At 33.9% G+C, this 20,998-nt stretch overlaps 1 protein-coding gene and 1 long non-coding RNA gene across 2 annotated transcripts; one reads left to right on the top strand and one right to left on the bottom strand.

The window, feature by feature from the left end:
* Window positions 1–721: 721 nt before the first annotated feature.
* On the top strand, window positions 722–16,804 carry LOC140450089 (uncharacterized). The gene is made up of 2 exons (XR_011951954.1): window positions 722–971; window positions 12,546–16,804. It is a non-coding gene; the product is annotated as an uncharacterized lncRNA (long non-coding RNA).
* Window positions 16,805–19,065: 2,261 nt separating this feature from the next.
* On the bottom strand, window positions 19,066–20,682 carry LOC140450789 (zinc finger MYM-type protein 1-like). The gene has a single exon (XM_072544462.1). It carries the CDS (start codon window positions 20,680–20,682, stop codon window positions 19,066–19,068), a length of 1,617 nt encoding a protein of 538 aa, XP_072400563.1.
* Between the last annotated feature and the right edge of the window lie 316 nt (window positions 20,683–20,998).

The raw sequence follows: 20,998 nt of genomic DNA, 5'->3' as shown, positions 1-20,998 counted from the left end.
ATATCGATTTGTTAAGTAAGAAATTAGCCTCAGCCTGCTATGCAATTTGCAATAAGAATTGTTTCGGAGGAAATCAATTTAGCATCTTCCAAAATAACATATTTTTCTTTGTTAAATCATGTTATCATTATTAAAATATACAATGTTATCATTATTATAAACAATACCAAGATAATTTTATGTGTGAATATTACAAAAATGTCATTTTAAATGTTGTGCAATATTGTGTGCCCTCACTACACTCATATTCGATGGCCAGCTAGCGCATTCGATATAAATAAAGTTGACTTTGTCATTATTTATTTTGATTTTGTGTTTAGTTCAGTAGGTATATATACGTACAAATTTTGTGTACCTCCATTACCACTTTTCTGTATCTTTTTAAACATCTGAAATATCGAACTCTGGAGTATAAGTTAATTAACCTGTACCTACGTGTAATAAAAGATAATTAAAACTTGTCTTATAAAGGATATATATGTTTTATAAAGGATAAATATTATAATAACATAATTTTATCATCTCTTTATAATTACTATAATTAAATTAGCCAAATTATATAAAAAAACTTAAAATTAAAAGTCTTTCCTATACAACTACATTCAAATGTTGCGGGAATAAGCGATCTTGACTACGTCATGCGCGAAAGCGAACCGATTTTGGAACATTATGTATCATACCTTGTGTATTCATTGTACCATGAGGCGAGGCAATTATCATATCTTGGGGGGGAGCTGGCGTCTTCCTCTGTTCCGCCAACGTGGAACGTGCCAACAAGTAAGTGTTGTATGTATAATGTGTAATGGCGTAATGAGCGTTGTTACTGTTGTGGTGATGTGAGGTAATGCTGTTTTAAAGTGAATATGTTACATCTGCAGATATATTCTCTGTAAAAGATGAGTCTATAATCGAACGCTTAGATTTATATTTGACCTTAACCACATAAAATGTATCGTCGACAACTAAGGAATGTAAGTACTATAATTAATTTTTGTTTATAACTTGTTTTAACTATATATATTTAAACAATCATAGCGGGCACTCGTAGGTGCTCGTAGTAATAAATCCAGACTGAATACATTTCTAAATATTATAATGATCAAATTATAATCGATCTGCAGGTTGCCACACTTGTTTGTTGAGTTAAAAATGCATAGCTCTTGGAGGCCATACTATTTTATTTGTTAAATCGAGATAACTAAATTGCATTTGTAAGTAATACATACTTCTGTTGGAATTGTTTTACATTCCTTTAGGAATAGTTAAAATTTACTAAACAATATAATTATACAGTATTTAAAACTTCCTTTTTCGTTTTAGTTTACAATCCTAACTCTATTCTTTCAGTAACTTTTATTACTTAAATAAGGTAAAAATTACCCAATTTTCATTAACTACAACCAATTTCTCTTCCATATAAAATATATTGGAGAAACTTAATCATTTTGTTATAACAGTATTTGCAAACTTCAAAAATGACATCTTGTTAATTATTTCATACCAAATTTTGTATTGTCATGAAGAATTTTTATTTAGTTTATTTCTTACATATTCTGTTTTCTTATACTGTCGGCCTAATTGTAAAATCACCTAACTCACTTATTTCTAATTTTACAGGAGACACAAAAAACTTGCTCTTTAAAAACTTATAGAAAGTTTTTTTGTGGATTTTTTTTTAATTGTTTTGTAATGTTACAGAATGTCTTTAAATAAGATTTAACAGACATTAATATGTACAAGAGGGATTATTTGGAGTAGTGTGTTTTTTTTACATTTCTTTTATTATTTTTATTATTGGTATACAAAGTGTTTTTCCTACAAAAAACGGAACAAAATAAAAAATACTTAAGCAAAACTAACCTTGATTTTAAAAATGAGCTACATGATTTTAAAAATTTAAAAATAGTTAGTACCCCAGAAGATAATTGCGGCAAGAGAAGTCGATACGAAATTTGGGAAATCCATCCTTATAACTGTTCTCGCTTACACTTCAGTTGATAGGTTATCATAAAATGGATGGAAATCATTGGGTACACTTAGCTTTAGTTCTTGAAGGTGGTTAAATTTTTCTCCTGGTATCTTTTGTCTGGCTTTATATAATTGGGAAGTTAAAGTTAGTAACATTATTACCTTCGTCAGAATCAGATTTTAATTTACTTGAATTTTTAGTTGATTTCTTTTGAGCCTTATTTTTTTCTGTATCAGGAATAATAAGCTCTTTGTAGTTATCTTGGTAATTTAATTTGAAATAAATCTTGCCTTCAGTAAAATATTTAAGGCATCTGACGTCAGTTACCTTGGCAACTTTATTCCCAGGTCTTATAGATTTGTACTTTATGCCCTTGCTGAAATCTTAAAAAAAGAATAGTCTAAATATTTCACTTCATAAGGTTTAGGATGTTTTCTAGCATTTTTACATATAGTGATATAATCTGCTGGAACATTGATATCTTTATTTTTAATATGCCTTTCAATAACGGAATGCATATAATCACATTCCATGTATGTATGGTCCTTTTCAAGAGTTTTTTGTTCAATTGTCACCTTATATTTTATTGCAAGATTTAACAATGCATTTGAAAATGTAGCACATCTGTTTTGATATCTACAACTGTCACTGTAAATTATAAATTTCTTAGGAATATCAGAAGTATTATCATAGAGAACTTTGTTTTCAAGGAAATAGAAAAGTATGCTTGAAAATTTGTTTGATGTTAGTTTACCTTCACTCTCGTTCTATTAAAAACAATAACCTTTACTTCGCAAAATAAAAATACAAAAGTTGTGAACTGAAACTTTCTATTTATAATAGAGTGTGGATGCATTTGACTTTGAAAATAGTAAAGGTTGAAGGTATATAGTAAAAACATATTCTTCTTTTGCTTTATCTTTTTTTTTCTCTCTGAGCCTCATCTTTTTTCTTTATGTGACATTGACAGTCTTCTTCACTTATATGTTTCATTGAATAAGCCCTACACAAATTGCACAGTTCCTTTATGGGTTGAAATATAGGTAGATTTAAATCTTCAAAAGACTTGTGAAATAAGCATTGAGACAAAGGTTTGATATTCTTTCATTTGCATCACTTTGTACTGTAGTGCTCATAAATCCCACTTTTTGAGGCCCAAATAGGTTCTAGATAAAGTTTAGTTAATGCTTTACGACAATAGTGTGATTATATTATTGGTAATGACAAAATAAACTGTTTTGAGCTGTTCTGTTTAGCAATAAGTTGTTCTTTGGATGATCTATTCTTTTTCTGCTTCTTACCTGAGTTGCTTAATATAATATCATCCATTCCCTCCCATTTTCTTTCACTTAATTTAAATTATATTCATTTTCATAATTTTTTCGTTGAGCCAACAGTTAACTGTTCAACCTTTTGTATCAGGTGTATCAATAAAAGTCTGTCTACAAACCCTCATTTTCTTTTTATCAAAGTCTAGGTAAAACTTGTAAGAAAACTTTCTTCTTAATACATTTTCTACCTTTCTATCTTGTGGTCTTGCTGGTAAATCTATTTCTGTTAGTCCTGCTGCATAGATTTTTTTTTGTTCCAGGTTCCAAAACTTTGTAAACCACTGTTTCTTGTCATCTTCTGACAAATGACTACAACTAAAAGTTGGTAACTTATATTTACATTTAATGGGCTTCGCTTGTTTGGGAGGTTTATCTACCACAAATTTTGATTTACCATAAGTCTTTGAACTCCCATTTCGGGCCTAACTAATCTCAACTGTAATATGATAACAATACTCTTAACTCCAGTAATTGTTAATTTAATATTATTTATTGCCTACGTTAATGCGACCTACGTTAAACTTTACTAAAAATAAACTGTATTACTTTCTTCGAAAGTAGAATCCTACGGTGCAGCCAAGATAGAAAAGGAGCATGTTAACTTGGAAAAGGATCACTACAGGAGCAGTGCGACCAATTTGTGACAGAGCTAGAAGACCCTGATGATTTCCGGAGCGACAACTAACAATAGCCACGGAGGAAGCTACAGCTACCTGGGGAAAGGAATGCCAAATGTTGAAACATTTCAACATTTGGCATTCCTTTCCCTAGGTAGCCGTGGCTTTCTCCATGGTTATTGTTAGTTGTTGCCCCGGAAATCATCAGGGTCTTCTAACTGTAATGTCACAAATTGGTCGCATTGCTCCTGTAGTGATCCTTTTCCAAGTTAACATGCTCCTTTTCTAACTTAGCTGCACCATACTGAAGACGACCAATAGTCAGAAATACGTGTATACAGTTGCCTTCCATCAATATAACTTGTTTGGTTTTTTGTTTTGCGAGATATGCCATTACATTTTACTTTTATTATTCACTCGCCTTATCCTTTTCTAATTATTTTAAACGTTTCAACATTTGGCATTCTTTTCCCCAGGTAGCTGTAGGTTCCTCCGTGGTTATTGTTAGTTGTCTTATCATATATCTCTTCTTTGTCTGGCTATGTCCGGATATCATCTGCAAATGCTGGCTTGCAGCCTTGATTTTTTTAATTACATTTTTTAATATCCATGCCTCAGCTCTAATAATCATCATTACGGCTCAACAAGCTTGTTTAGGTTTTGGCCTGTTTCAGATTTCTTCTCCATTCTGAACTGTTTTAAGGTTTTTTTTCTCCAATTTTTTATATCTAAGGTTGTTATATCATTTTCTATCTCTACTCCGTATGGGTAGAAGGGAATTATGTATATGATTTCTTATTATTTTTCCTATTGGCACACATTGGCTTATTTTTTCTTCCATTCTTCTTTCCACATGCCCTATTCCAATGCAGCTTTCCCATTTAAATAAATGTTATAATATCTGCATCTGGTATATTTTCTATAGTTCAGTTATATCTTCTTTTCCAAACTCCATTTTCTTTGGTGCCTTTGTATGTGTTGCAAGATTTTTCTTTCAAATGTAGCTAATAATCTTTCCACACTTTTAGAAAGTGTACAGATTTCTGAACCATATGTGAACCAGTTTTAATAGGGTTTTGTATATTTGGAATTTTGTTTTTCTTATGACAATATCTGATCCGAGTTGCATAATTGAGCTATAAATGTTACCATAAAATATGGTAACATTTTTTGGCAATAAATATTCTCCTCTTCACTTCCCCCTACAACATTGTTATCAGATGTAACTAAGGATGCTAAGTATTAAAGTTTTTTACCCCTCAATATTGTATTCTTATATTGTTAGATTCTGTAGCTGCCTTATTGCTGCCTTTTTACTTACATGTACATATATATTTTGTTTTGGACTAATTGATTTTAATGCCACTATTTTGTGCAGTTAGTTCTATTTGATTGAATGCCTCTATTATTTCTCTTATTGTCCTTATGTTTAACATGCTAGTATTTGCACACTTTTATTAATTATTGTTCCTCAAGGAACGATATTTCTCATAACCATATTTCTTCCCATATTTCTCATAACTTAATTGCTGTTATCAAGGAATCTTGTTCTGGGTCTTCCTCTTCTTCTCTGGCCATTGGGTCTATCACAAAGTGTTTTTGTCAGTTGTATGAAGAATTCTGTTTATATTGTCATATGTACTGTTGAAGTCATGATGTGTAGATGTTAAATTCACTTGTTTTTTTGTTCTATATTGTTTTCTGTCTGCAGAAGCCATATTAGTATTTGCCAGCTATGTTTTCAGCGTTTCTAAGCCTTTCATCAATAAAATTGGACATTTGTATACTGCTTTCAATTGCATGATTTCACTCTGCTGGCAACTGCTCATTCAACCACACCGTTGTTAATTTTACTACTGCTGTTCTAGTCTCAGCTATCGTTGGTGGACTATTTTCCCTGTTGTCTGCTTGATCTAATAGTACATCGTTTGCTTCTACCCTATCCGTCTCAAGGTTTTCCTTAAAATGTTCTGTCCATTTTCTGTGTATTTTTTGTTGTTCTGTTAATATATTATGCTCCTTATCTCTACACATCCTTGTTCTCATTTTGAATTATTTTCTGTCGACTTCTTATTCTTGTAGTTCTTGCACTTCCTTATTCATGTTTTCTCTATTCTTTCTTCAGTCAATTTTTTTCTTTACATAGTTGTTTATATTCCTGCTCTGCTTGTCAGTTTCACTGCTCCTGTTGCGTCAGTAAATAGTCGTGTTTTTCTTTCTGTTTGATGTTTTATTTTATTTACATTCTCTTTTTTTCTTCGTATCTAATAATATTGAAAATATATAGCCTCAAATTGTGTTCACTCTTTTCAAATTAAGATGCACATTAGGAGTGGCTTCAATACTCAATATTGTTTATTCATGTTAAAAATAAAGTCTTACACACCTCAAATATGTACAAAACATTAAAATTAAAATTATTTTATAAATATTCGTGAATTGAAATAAAAGGAATTTTTTATCAATATTTTTTTAATATTATTTTCAAATTCCTTTTCAGACAAGTTTCTGATATTTTCAGGCAGAACATTTTATTGCCCAATACTCTAGTCCATTTTGACACCTTTTCAAATACCGATATGCGGGTATCACATTCTATTTGTGTCTAGTATTGTAACCATGCTGATCCTTGTGACCTCTATAAGGATTGGTACTCCTCTTCATGAATTTTCTAAGTGCTGATACAGTAAGAATTCCCAATCTTTCATAAGCCTAACAGCAGCCTTACCTAAATCCCAAACCAGCCAGGACCCTCACTGCCTTTCTTTTTGCAGACCAAATACCCTGTGAGTTTCAGCTACATGACCACAGACAAGGAGAGAGTATGAAGGATGTGAGTGGAATATGGAATGATATGTAGTACATTGAGTTTTCAGTGAGACGCATTTTGAAAGATTTCTCAAAATAAAGAGGCTTATTTCTTATTACTTTTGCATAAGTTAATAATATGTGGCTCCCAAAAGAACTCCTAAAATCCAATCTCGCTGACTCCAGCATTCATATCACCCACATCTCCCATTGTGAAAAATCAGTTGTTTAATTTTATTGTTATTCAGAACCAACCTATTTGTAGTAAACCATTGCTCAGTCATCTGCCATGCCACCATAGAACCCTCCAGCACATCTTCAATATTATCAGCTACAAAGACCACCACAGACCGTCATCTGCAGTTTATATTTAGCCTTATATTCCATGTTTGGAAGATTGTGTATATAAATCAAAAATAAAATAGGGCACAATATTGAATCCTATTGTACTCCATTATTTAACATACTCTCTGACGATAACACTCCACCAATCCTCACAACCTGTACCCTATCTTTAAGATATGATTTTATAAGCTCAATACTCTCGGAACAAAAGTTATATTTTTCTGATCACTGCAGTAGGATTTCATGAATGACCAAGTCAAAAAGTTAAATTGAAGCTTATGAAATGACTCTGTAATATATAATATAAGGTTCAAAATATTGAAAACATACCATTGTCCTCAAAGAAATCTTCTGTTTGTAGTGCCATGCACTTTTCCACAATTTTCGAAATAATTGGCAGTAGTGAGACTGGCCGATAATTTTCTGGCAGGTTTGAGTCCCCTTTTTTGAAGATTGGACAAATTATTGCTTTTTTAAAGACATGAAAAACATGTTCTTTGATGCAGATACTGTATACGTCTCATAAGAAGATCCAACCTCACGCATGTGGCGTGTACCGATTGTGTTTGAAGAGGAGGACAGTGGCGTGATTATGCTTTTTATATAATTACGGCACCGAACGGTTAACGCTGCGCTACTGACTAGAGTGGATAATTATGTAAACAAGGCAGTCGGATTGTCATTGTTAAACCAAGTAATTTTATTAATTTGATTGCCCCTTACCGTATACCTCTTCTCTAGGAAAGATTCCAAATAAGCTTCTTCCAGAACATTCATAAATCTGTTAAACTTCTCAGTCACATTAATTTCTCTCACATTCACTAAGTCCAAATTTATACCAAATAATTTAGTCCAAATACCCTTTCTGTGTAAATGGCTGAAAGTAATTTTTTCTTCCAACCTGTTGTCCTTTGTGGTCAGAGAAATAAAGTTCACATACTCCGGCCATCTCGCACTGTATCTCATAATCCAGGGAAATGTTATCAAGAAAGTTTTCTCTTCGAGTCGGCTCAAAAATGGCTTGATTTAAATTGTAACCTCTAGCCTCATACCCTAGTTGTATTGACCTCATTTGTACAAAATTTTACATTAAAGTCACCTGCCAAGACCAATACTTTCCAAAAGTCCATCTAAACATGTTAAAAAGGTGTCAAAAGGGCAAGATAGGCTTTGATATAAACAAATAATACTTTTATTTATCTTCTTTAATACAATCATACAGTATTCAATACAGTTTTCTAAATTAAAATTCACATTACAATTAAACACATTAAGATTCAAATTCTCCCTAACAAAAATACATGTTCCTCCTCCAACTGAATCCAATGTGGCTAAAAAAGCTGCCAGTTTAATTCCCTGTAAGTGGACTGCTTGAATCTCCTCTTCCTTCAGCCAATGTTCTGTTATATAAAGAATATCAATTTTCTTATCTGCCGTAAAAACCTTCAGTTCATATACTTTATTCATTATGATTGCACATTTCAAGCATTTTATTTCGACAGCATATAAATTTGTATTGGAAATAATCAGTCCATAAAATTCGTCATTGGCATTGAAATAGTAAATGGTATTTCTCGATATTGTCTTAGTTCTGAAGACCATACAATGCCAGCTATTTCCGTTTCATTTTGATTTTGTTCTCCATAGGGTAGTTGAATAAAACTTTGTATTTGCATCAAATTATCATCGTTTGCGGTAGTATCGATATTATCTTGCCAATCAGAGTCACTTTAAATCTACATCGTCCTTGTCAGATGTTTATAACAATGATTGTATGGTCTAGATCAGTGGTGCTCAGACTTATACTGCATGGGATCTACCACAAACTATAAGTGTCCGGAGATCGACTCCTATACGCTGTTTTTAAACCAGGAGGAGCAATTCAAATTTACCGGGCCGCAATGTTTGTTCGTAATTGGTCCAACCTCAGACAAGTTTACTCCACTGTTATGAAATTTTGACACTAAGGGCATTTTATAGGTTAATTAAGTTATATCAGCGATTTTTTGTGTTTTCTGCGTTGTTTTTAGAACTCTTTAGCGACGTATTAGTATAATATAATATTTTTGGATTACCGACGAAGGCCGATATGATCAACCTGGTTTAAAAACAAAGCATAGTAAAAAAAAAATTTTGAAAATAAAAAACTTTATTGCACATTTCTAGTTAATAAAACGTTGTAACTACAGAGAGTTGTAATTCAAGTCATGTTTTTCATATTAATTTTATTTGGATGTTGATGCATGGCACTGCATATCATCCACAAGTATTTCATATGATGGTACGTAATTATCGAGGGCCAAACGCAAGCATGAAGAGAGATGTTCGTCAGTTAGCCGATTACGATATTTTGATTTCACTATCTTCATTTGGGAAAATGCAGACTCAGACAAGTATGTTGATCCAAATAATGCTGTGAGCTGCAGAGCTACTTGTCTCAAAATTTCGTATCGGTCGCTCTGGATTTAAGGTGTATATCCAAATTATTGTCAGTACCTCATTTTGAACGGAAATAATCTCCATATTGAACGTAACGGATATTTCGGTGGCTATTTTTTCCACGTCTTGAAAAGAAAATGGATTAAACATGAATGTTAACAGCTGTCAGTTTTTTAAAATCAGCGAAGCGTCTTTCAAACTCGCTATGAAGTGCTTGCAGCTCCGTATCGAAATAAACATAATTCAAATGAGCGGCTACCCTTTTTTTCAACAATGGAAAGTTATTTAAATCCTTTCTGCTAATTTGTTTAATTAATAATTTCAATTTGTTGACAAAATAATGTATTGCGCTCATCATATCGATAACTGTTTTATTTTTACCTTGTAGTTCAAAATTAAGGAGGTTCAAATGATTTGTTAAATCTGTTAGGAAAGCCAGATCCCTGAGCCATTTTTCGTTTTGAAGTAGATGAGTGTCGTCCCCTCGTTCTTCTAAGAAAGAAATTATTTCGGGAAGTAGCTTCTAGAACCTATCTAAAAATTTTCCATGGCTCAACCACCTCACATCTGTATGCAGAAGTAAATCAGTGTGTTCAGCAGAGTCGCTAGCTTCCAATTGCGCTTTAAAAAGACTTCGTTGCAAGCTTCGCGCTCTGATTGAATTCACAATTTTTGTTGTCATTTTCATGATGTTGTCCATATTTAAAATTTTGGAACACAAAACGTGCTAGTAAATGATGCAATGAAATGAAAAAAAAAACGATGGAAATTCATCGTTAGCTCGACATAATTCAACAAATCCATTGTGAACGCCAGTCATGGATGGTGCACCATCTGTTGTAATACACACCAGTTTGTAAATCGGTAGCTTTTATTGTTTCACAAAATTTATAAAAACGTTGTATATATCTTCTCCGCGAGTTTTTTCTTTCAGAGGCAGCATTGTTAACAATTCTTCTTTAGCCAACATGTCAGAAAATACCATCCGAATGAAAATACACAACTGGGCGGTATCAGTCATATCGGTTGACTCGTCAAATTGCAAAGAAAAGTACATAGCATCATAATTATTTCGATCATGCACGTGTGGTGAGTCAGTCCCCGTATTTTCTCCGTGAATCGCGATCGACCTTTTGAGCACCGCTGGTCTAGATATCTAGCCTTTTTAGATGTCTGGCAAATCTGGACACGGTATCATTTCCGAATTACTTCTTTTTTGGACCAAATAACAAAACCCACATTAAATCCAAGTTTACCTAGGCATAAATTATGTATTATTTTATGTGCTAGTTCATTTTTGTTCTGTTTTCTGGGGTGTTGGTACCAAATAAAGCATATAAAAGGGTAAAACGCTAGGCGCCTTGCCGGAGATGAACGTGTTAATGCAAAAAATTTTTTCTGAACGATAGATTTCTGCATTTGCACCTCCATAAAAATCAATTCGTTTTAAAGTACAAATCATGCATCTTGCCAATCGTAGAATGGTACAAAACTCTTCTTAAACTTGGACCATTTCACCATTTGTTTGATATAATTTCAATTCTTGAAACTGTTGCCCTCGATATAACCATATAGTCAGCCCAAATTTTAGACCATACTCGAATTTGAGATGTGAAAAAAGACGAATTTTTCAAAATTATTTGTTAACATTTTACTAATTTAATTAATTTATTTAATCTTTCATTTATTATTTAATTATATTAATTTAATTAATTTAAATTAATTATTATAACAACAAAATGGATAATGTCTCGACGTTGCGACCTAGTAATTTATCTATACAAGTGTGCACAATTTGAGGAGTCAAGTAGTTTTTGAGATAAAGTGAACACTGAATTAAACAAAATTATTTCGAGAAAAACGCGTTAAAAAAGCATTTTTTATACTCACACGTAATTGTCTATTTCTGGCTCAAATAGCGACGTGCTTAATGCTAAAATATCTAGAGCATCTTTTTGCTCCTGCCTTCGACGAACTTTTCCGTTTTTGTGGCACCTGCAGCCTTTTTTTTGTTGTAGTAACCCGTTGTAGTAATTCGATTGTTATCTACCGTGCGGGCATAATTACTAGAATTTAACTCTGTACTTATTCCAACTTCTATGTGAGTGCTCACTCATCTTACTCACTCAATAATCTCACTCACCCATTCACACACGAATCTCACTCACCCATTCACTCACGAATCTCACTCACCCATTCACTCACGTATCTCACTCACCCATTCACTCACTAACTTCGATCACCAATCTCACTCACCAATCTCACTGAATAATCTCACTCATCTCATTAATCTCACTCAATAATCTCACTCATCTCACTCACTGACTCATTGACTCATTCTCTCACTCACTCATTCACTCACTCACTCAGTCACTCATTCTCTTACTCACTCACTCACTCACTCACTCATTCTCTTACTCACTCACTCACTCACTCACTCTCACGCACTCACTCGCTCACCTCACTACCTCACTCAGCTCACTACCTCACTCAGCTCACTCACTCACCTCAATCACTTTAATCACTCACTTTACTTATTCACGTCACTCAATCACGTCATTCATTTACGTCACTCAATCACGTCATTCATTTACGTCACTCAATCACGTCATTCATTTACGTCACTCATTCACGTCACTCATTCAGGTCACTCATTCACATCACTTATTCACGTCACTCATTCAGATCACTGATTCACGTCATTCATTCACCTCACTAACTGCTAAATGCCTATAGCCCTGTCAATTTTGCCCCGATCACTTTGAAATTTTAATTGGAGTTCTACTGTCAAATAAAAAAATTCAAAGAAACCCTCTAACCCCTCTTAAAGTGAAACTACTGCTTAAAATTGGCTCGAGATGGACAATGATGTTGAAAATTATTCATGTTACTCTTAAACTACACATTCGTTGCACAACTCTGCTGATTAATCAACGTTAAAAGTTCAGCCAGGTCAGTTTGTACTGACCTTCGTTTTTGTTAATATTATTTGAAACAATAGATGTTGATTTACTCTAATTCTATTTTTTTTTTCAGGTTAACAGTAGAAGCCATGATGAGTGTCTGAATGCATATAAATGGATTTTTGGTTATTAAGGAATGCATACATCAGTGTGGTCCAACCTTTTAGACGTTGCGGGCCGTATTAAATTTGAAATTATTATAAAGTTCCAGAGAACTCGACTCATTGAAAAAAATTTATTTAAAAAAATAATATACAAACGAACGAAATATTATTTACAAGTATTTTATTATGGCTTACATGTTATGTTTAAAATTTAACATAAAATAAAAAATCAATGGGATATTTGAGGCAAGGGGTGAGCTTCTACTAACTTTTGCACATCTATATCTATACCAGTCGTAGTGAGTCTAATACACGCTTCCAGAGAATCGTTTTCCATGCGATTACGTGTTTTAGATTTAATATGCTTCAAAGCTGAAAATTTACTTTCACATATATACGCACTACCAAACATTGAATATAGTTTCAACGCAAAGTTACGAAGTTTAGGAAAACGATCCTTGGAGGCCCTATTCTTCGCACAGCTCTAATTGGTATTCTGCTGATTGGTTCTGGATGGTGACTCCCATTATTGGATTGTTAAAAAGCTCAAAATCGGGTTTTAGTGCATCAAATTCCGAAAACCTTTCTCTTTTTATTTCTGTAGGAACTTTTGCAAACCTCGAGAAATCGACCATGGTTTTTTCTTGATTTATTTTGAACCACGCAGGAAAATGTATGAGGTCGTTTATTTTCATGCAGTTTTCGAAAAGATCAAGTTTTTTGCAAAATGTCTCAAATTGACCAACCAACTGTGATACTGTCTTATTTTTCTCCTGGAGTGGTAGGTTTAATGTGTTCAAGTGAGAGGTAATGTCTGTTAGAAATGCCAGTTCATGAAGAAATGTTTTGTTCTTAAGCTTTGTTATAAATACGTCCGTGTTAATTACAGTTTAAATTTAAAAAAAACAGTAAGATCTCTTTTCTTAAAGAAAAAAACCTAAGGCATTTACCTGCACTCAACCAGTGTATCTCTAAATGTAGGGGGACCTCCTTATATTCAGTATTTAATTCCTCCAAGAAAGAGATGAATTTTCGGTGTCACTGAGCTCTGTTTCCTCCTCTTAAGCTGTTTACTATCTGCACTATAGTTTTCATAGTATCTTTCATCTTTCATAGTTATCTTCCGCAGAGAGCTTCTTGATGGATAATGCAATTAAACATAACACAGTTAACACCACTTTCCCGCAAAAGTCCAGCCAATCCCGTTATGCGTCCCGTCATTGCTTTTGAACAGACGCAAGAGCACTTGAAAACCGTCTATACTTTTCACAGCGTCACTAATTGCTTCAAATATATTTATACCTTTGGTCCCGTCTTCCATGTGGTGCAGTTTTAGAAGTTCCTCCAGATTCGTCCAGGGCTAAGGAGTAGTACAAACAATCACGAACTGCGTCGACCATTTTTTAAAATACATATCTTAATACATATCTTATATCTTATAGATACAGTTTGATGGGAAACTGAAACACATTCAAAATTTTTGGCCATCTTTTCATCTCCAAAGGATCGCGCCATTTTAACGGCACACCGCTTGATCATTTCTATATATATACAAGGATTTCCACAGTTTTCACTGTATTCCTTCACTCAACCGTTTTCTCAAATTTTTCCTGTTTAGCCAGTCCCCTTCCTGTAGGTTTCTTCTACTCATTGCTTCGTCCACTTCATCTCTGAAAGATGTTCGGGGTCTGCCTCTCTTTCTTCTTCCTATCGGGCTCCACTCTGTTATTCTTCTCTTGATCATTTCTCCTCCTCTAAATGCTTTTTTACTTTTGACAAGCTCTAAACATACTTCATATAATGCTGCTAAGCTTGATGATTGAACAGCTGTCGGTTTTGTAAATAGAGATTTTTGTTTATTCAATTTAGCTTTAAATTCTTTTACAAGAGTATTGTGAGCTTCACCTTGATATTTGTTGTATTTTGTTTTGTGCTGGGTTTTATAATGCCTACTAATATTATCTTCTTTTGATACCGAGAGTACTTTACAACAAATAATGCACTGAGCCTTTTAATTCGATGAGGAAATATTGATTTTCCCATTTTCCTTGGAACGTACGATTCTCTTCAAAAATTTTGAGTTTTTTGGCACTACTCATTCTGAATTTAACATTCAATTTATTCGCCACTGATATTCAACACGACACGTGCAGCTGACTGAAGCTAACTGCCCGCTCATCGGGAGTGGGTGTTCAAGGTTAACTACTTTCTTAAGATTACGGAAAGAAAAAGGGTTGGAACAGGTAAAAGTTATCAATGGCAATATTTTTGAAATGTGTTTGCGGGGGCCGCAGTTTAACGAGCCTCGGGCCGCATGCGGCTCGCGTGCCTGAGGTTGGATCACACTGACATACATCATGGAGTTATGTTTACAGGTTACCACAAAAGCTTTTTACAAAAAAGAGACAACGGCAAATAGCATTCCAAATCTTGGTCTAACATAGATATAGTATTGTACTTGTTAATAATAAATGTTTTGTTGTGGTGTTTTTTTATAGCCAGTTTTCCTATTGATCTAAATTGTATTATTTTTCAGAAGTATTAATATTTTACGTACTTTATCAACACAAATTGTGAACCAGACACACAAATGTATGTATATAATACAGATGTGGTGGGGCACTTCGACAGTCCACAGTAAAGTAGCTTTCGAATTAAGTAGAGAGCTGCAGAAGAGTTTGTTGTGGAACTCTTAGGACCTCATCGTCTTGTTTATATATAAATACTTTTGACTAAATGAGACTGGTTCAAGAACAATCTGCAAGTAAAACTATTTATGTATAATAATATATTTATTATGCTCGTGGTGTAACGTAGTGATGATACTCGACAAAGTTGACTAATTGGTCGTAATTGGTAGTAAGTCATTACTACCAGAAAAAAAGTAGTAAATATCTTTTTAGTTTATTCGTAGTAATCATTACGTTAGTGTCTGCTCTATATTTAAAAAAATCTGTATAATTATACAATGAGCAATAACTGAAATCCATACAAAATATTGACTGCATTTCTATGACGTGAAAAGTGGTAGATCAACATCAAGGATTTCCAACGCTAAGGACGGCTTACTAAATGTATAATATATTTGTTTATAATAATCATTAGCTCAGCATTGACTTTAAATTTTAAAAGTCGATTTATGATTATTATAAACCAAGAAATTGGAATTATATCTAGAAGCAAATCTAACGCACTTTATCCTCTAAATCAGAGGTGAAAAGAACAAATTGAGGCAGTCTACGTGAGAAGGGCACGTAGGACAAAAGTGGATTTTGAGAAAAACCACTTTGAAATTTTAACTTGTTGCTATAGATACTAATTTGTTGTTTAAAAATTGAGAAACCTACTACGCATTAAAAATATTTATCTAGAAAGCCATATTCTAAGTTTGATGTCGATAAAAATAAAGCTTACGGTTAAAAATAAGGAAATACAAAAAGCTGTTATGTGCCCTTTTTAGATAGATCAGGGGATTTTTGATTGAAATTAATTTGCATATAAAGAAAAAGAAGCATTATAAAATTATATACTTTTTCTAATACATTACATATTACATTTTTAATACATTATTAAACTATCCAAACATTTCATATTTAATGAAGTTTACATCTTCATTTAGGAATCTGAAAAGGCTTGTAACATCTTCAACTTTCTTCTGGTTCACCTCTGGTCTTTTGACATTTAGTTGTATTGACAGTGTGAAACTGTTGTACTCCTTGTTTCCAAAATCTGTACAATTCAAAATTTTCTGTATAACTTCGGGAAGTTGAAGCCACCGCTACGATCATATTTTATAATAACGTACTTCATAATTTTGAAGGGAACTTTGTTTCTGGGCACAGGTTTAGACAAGAAAAAAGGTTTAAAGAAAGAGTCCCAATCTTGAAGAAGGTCACTGTTCATTTTTACTTCAAATGGCGCAGGATTTTTCCTGCATGTCACCATATCAGTAAGGTATGGCTTAGGACTTCCTATTACTTCAGCTTTGTTAATAATCTTGTTGATCAAACCAAAATTTCTGTCACATTGGGAAAAGCTGTGGCCTCTAACCGGAAAAAGTTGTATGGCAGTTACTTGGAATACTCTTGCAAACCACGATGACAATTTTGTAACAGTTAAATTTCTGTTTTGTCCTCCTGTGGCATCAGATAACAACACAATAGTTTTAATGGTAGAAAATTTACTTGTCTATATTTTAATACAATCGAATAAAAAAGATACCACAGAATTAGGATTCTTCTTTCGAGCACACTCAGTAAATGTATAGCAATAACTAGAGTCGTCGTTAAAAACATGAATGTTAAAACAGTACAACCAAAACATTCTTTTGTAAAATTGGGTATTGACATTTAGCTTTGGTATTGGGAAATTTTGAGAATAGTCGAAGTCCAAAACCAGATGCGAGGAATTTTCTTCTTTGGATTTAGCAATATACATATCACGCAGTTCTTTTCTTTTATTTGCTTTCCTTTTGTGGATTTCAAAAAAAGGCATACATGGGTCTTATTCATTGACATTTAGCTTGATCTTATATTCTTGGCAATAATCGCATACATCTGTTTTAGGTTTGCGAACAGAATAGGAAAACTTAGTTTTAAAGTACTGATAATATGTTTTATAAGACATCTTGAGAGTTTCCTTTTTTCTTTCTTTGAAAAAGACCTGGAACGACCCATACAATGATTTTATATTTAACGAAGTGTTGTTAATATATTGCAAATTACTCTTGTTTCTACAGTAATGACTTTCATCATGGGGTATACTAGCCAAGTGATCCCCCATTAACACAACAACGTCATCTTAAATGTCTCTGGGCCTATTAAAATATTTTCATGAATCTCCCAACAAGATCTTTTTTTGAATTATCCGTATGCGTTTTATTGAAATTTGAAACAAGTTCAAAATAAACTTGCGACACACTAAACCAGTGTTTCCTCTTATAGACATACGATAGGCCCAGGTGTGATCTCTTGGTTTTTTTTGGATTAAGAGATTTCTTTTTACTTTTGGAATCTTTGGCCAGGTCCATATAGCTAGATAACTGGCTATCTTGGAGACTTTTGTTCTGGCAGTTGTAAAAGCAATCAAAAAGCTCTACTTGAAAATCAAGAGGCAGATTTTTGTGGCATTTGTTCTGGTAGCAGTCAGTAACTAAATTGAATGACTTGGAACTATTCTTTACCTTGAACACGTCTTAATTTATTGGTTTCTTGTTTCTTATTTTTCTGTTTATGGATCACTTTCCTTTTCCTCTTCCAATCAGAACTATTAACTTCTTGAACATCTTCGTAACCACTATATTCTTCATTACGTATCATAGTTATTATCAGAATAAAACTCGATGTAATGCAGAGTTTCCCAAACTTATCTAAACTGCGACCCCTTTTTGCTAAAAAATTTGTTCGCGACCCCACAATTTCCCCCCACTTATTTATTCAATATTATTTGACAGAAATAGCGTGCCTAATTTACAATTATCTGATGGTTTCTCAAATTTAATTTTACTTTACCGTTTAAGTTTAAATCAAAAACAATTATTTTATTTTAATACAATTATTTTAATGATTGCGATCTGTCCCACTAGTAATTAGTAGTAGGTACTTCTGCCATAATAGCATTTACAATAAAAATAAATAATAAGAAGTCGACTGCACATTGTACACCGCAACATATTAGCTTGTGTCTACATCGCAAAACTATTCCATGATAATCGCGAAAGCGCTCGCTACTAGATGGCACTCTGGAACGTTCTCGTCAGGGCCGGATTAACACTTTTGCCGCCCATGGGCCAGAGGTCTGCCTGCCGCCCTAGCGGGGGTGCAACACCGGGGGGGGGGGGGGCTCCCCCCCCGAAAAAAATTGAAATTTAGAGGCAAAATAACGCATTTTGGGACATTTTCCAGCGCTCAACTGTCTCTTGATATTGTAATGGTTTTAGTACCTCTCATGATGAAAACAAGAAACTATGTCCTAAAATTGCGTTTTATTAATTAAAATAAAGTATTTGACAAAACTCCGTTAATTACGAAACCATTTTCTACAACCGTGATATTCCATTACTTAAGATTACAATAATAGTAAATAAAATCGTTGTTGATATTATTTTGTGAAACATCATGCAGCTCGTAATTCCCAAACTCAACAATTCTTTTATAGTTTTATGACTATTTTGGCTGAGAATGATTGATTTGGAGTGAAGTGAAAATTCGGCTTCGTTACTCGGCGACGGCTCACCTGTGAATGTGCCCGCAGGCTTTGAGCCATAATCGGTCATTGCTGTCGATTTATGGGCAAAAACAGTACAGTTAGGAAGGGGCTAAAATTAGTAAAAGGTGTACAGAGTAAGACTGCAAAATAAATGATAATTTCTGTATTGAATATAGGATAATAACAAATATATACAACATCGAAATATAACTGTTCATAGCATACAAATCACATATCCAAACAAATAACTTACTAAATTAGCTTTGTTAAAGTAAATATAACTTAAAACTTCTTCTTTCTTGCACGTGCATTGGAAAAATCATCAACAACTGCACTGAAATCGAGTTTTGTTGTCAGTTCATGTTCTATGGCTAAAACAGCCAGGCTGACGAGTCGTTCTTGAGTCACTGTTGAACGCAGATAGTTTTTGACTCTTTTCAAGGTCGAAAACGATCTCTCAGCAGAACAGTTTGTAGCAGGAGTTGTCAAAAACATTTTCAAACCAATAGCCACGTTGGGAAACAAGTCCTGTAGATTTTTTTCTATCAAAAATCTGTACAAGTTTGATAGTGAAAAGTCTTTTTCGGCTTCTTTGTAGTTTCCTCGGATCAGAAGTCCTTTCAGATGGATGCACTCGCATATAAACTCTGACTCTTCAATGTCTTCAATAAAGATTTTCTGCAAAGACGTCGCGTTAGCAGTAATTTCTTCGGTAGTTAGAGTCTTTAATTTTGTTAGAAATGAAAACTTTGCAACGAAGTCTGTGTACACAGAGATCCTTTTCTCTAACTGAAACTGAAGTGTTTCCACGATGATGTCATAACTTTGTTGAAGACAATTTCCCCTAATGTCATCATCCTCATCATAAGTTCTTTCTTCATCTTCTGAAGATTCATCAAAGAACCTCTTTCTTTTCGCCTTTCTTTTTGGGCGATCAAAATCTTGCTGCACCTGCGGCTGCGTCTCTTGTGGAAGTTCTGGCTCATCGTTCTGTCTCATTTCACCTTGCGCAATTTGCAGTTTTTTTTCGCCCTCTTTCTTATAGTGGGTAAACATGTCTTTCATGTTCATCACATACTCTGTGAGTGAGTTGTACAGGATTACAACGCTGTCCACGGTCATATTTTCAGCCTGGATCTTTTCACTGACTGAATTAAATTTTTGAAGTACATCTCCCCAAAGGGCTGCCATGAAACATGTTTCTAGAGACATTAGTTTTCGCAACAACCCTTTGGCTTTGGATTGTGTCTGTTTGTTTTCATGATTGCTTGAAGTCATGTCTATCAGCGTCTTGACCATGGGTTTGTAGTCTTTATTAAGGCTTTTGCAAGCTTCTTCCCTTGCAGACCATCTTGTAACACTGAGAGACTTCAACGACGTGTTCTTGTCCTTTCCTGTGGCCGTGAAATTTGACAGAAGAAGATTCCACCTGTGCGTAGAAGACGAGAAAAAATTGTACAATCCTTGCAAGAGATCAAAGAAATGTTTTGCAAGAGAACAGCATTCTGCTGCGCTTGATCCCACTAAATTTAGTGAATGCGCTGAACAAGGCACATAAAATATCAAGGGATTCTTTTCTTTAAGTCTTGCCTGCAACCCCGAGTACATTCCTGACATATTTGACGCGTTGTCATAGGACTGTCCCCTACAGTTTTGTATGTCCAATCCTTTCGACTGTAGGAAAGAAAGCACTGAGTTCACTAGTTCTTCACCTGTATGACCTTGATTTTTCATAAATTCAACAAAATGTTCTTCAGGGATTCCCAATTCATTCACATACCTTAATATGAAAGACAATTGATCAATGTGTGTTACATCAGGGGTAGAATCTACTATTATAGAATAGTACTTGCTTTTCTTAGCATCATTCAAAATTGTATCAATAACGGTTTTTGCCATTATTTCGATGAGTTCTTCACAAATGGTTGATGATAGGTATGACTGATTGCCTTTACCCGCTTTCCCATATTTTTCAATGTGTCTTTCAAAAATGGATCAAATTCGGCAATCAGCTCCAAGCACATCATATAGTTGCCATTTGAAAAAGAACCAAATTTTTCGTCAGTCCCCCTAAAGGCAAGACCACGCGAGGCAAGTTTACTTCTTGTAAAAAATGTATCAAGCTTCGCAGTTTTATTTACAACTTCTGTCAATTTTTTTTTCTTCTCTTCGGCTACTTTTTTGTATTGCCACCCACTGAGCCGTTTGCGTCCAT

This window comes from Diabrotica undecimpunctata, chromosome 9 (genome assembly GCF_040954645.1).
Source record: "Diabrotica undecimpunctata isolate CICGRU chromosome 9, icDiaUnde3, whole genome shotgun sequence".
NCBI classification, from domain to species: Eukaryota; Metazoa; Arthropoda; class Insecta; order Coleoptera; family Chrysomelidae; genus Diabrotica; species Diabrotica undecimpunctata.
The sequence above is the reverse complement of the archived record's forward strand: the minus strand, read 5'-3'. Positions and strand labels throughout refer to the sequence as shown.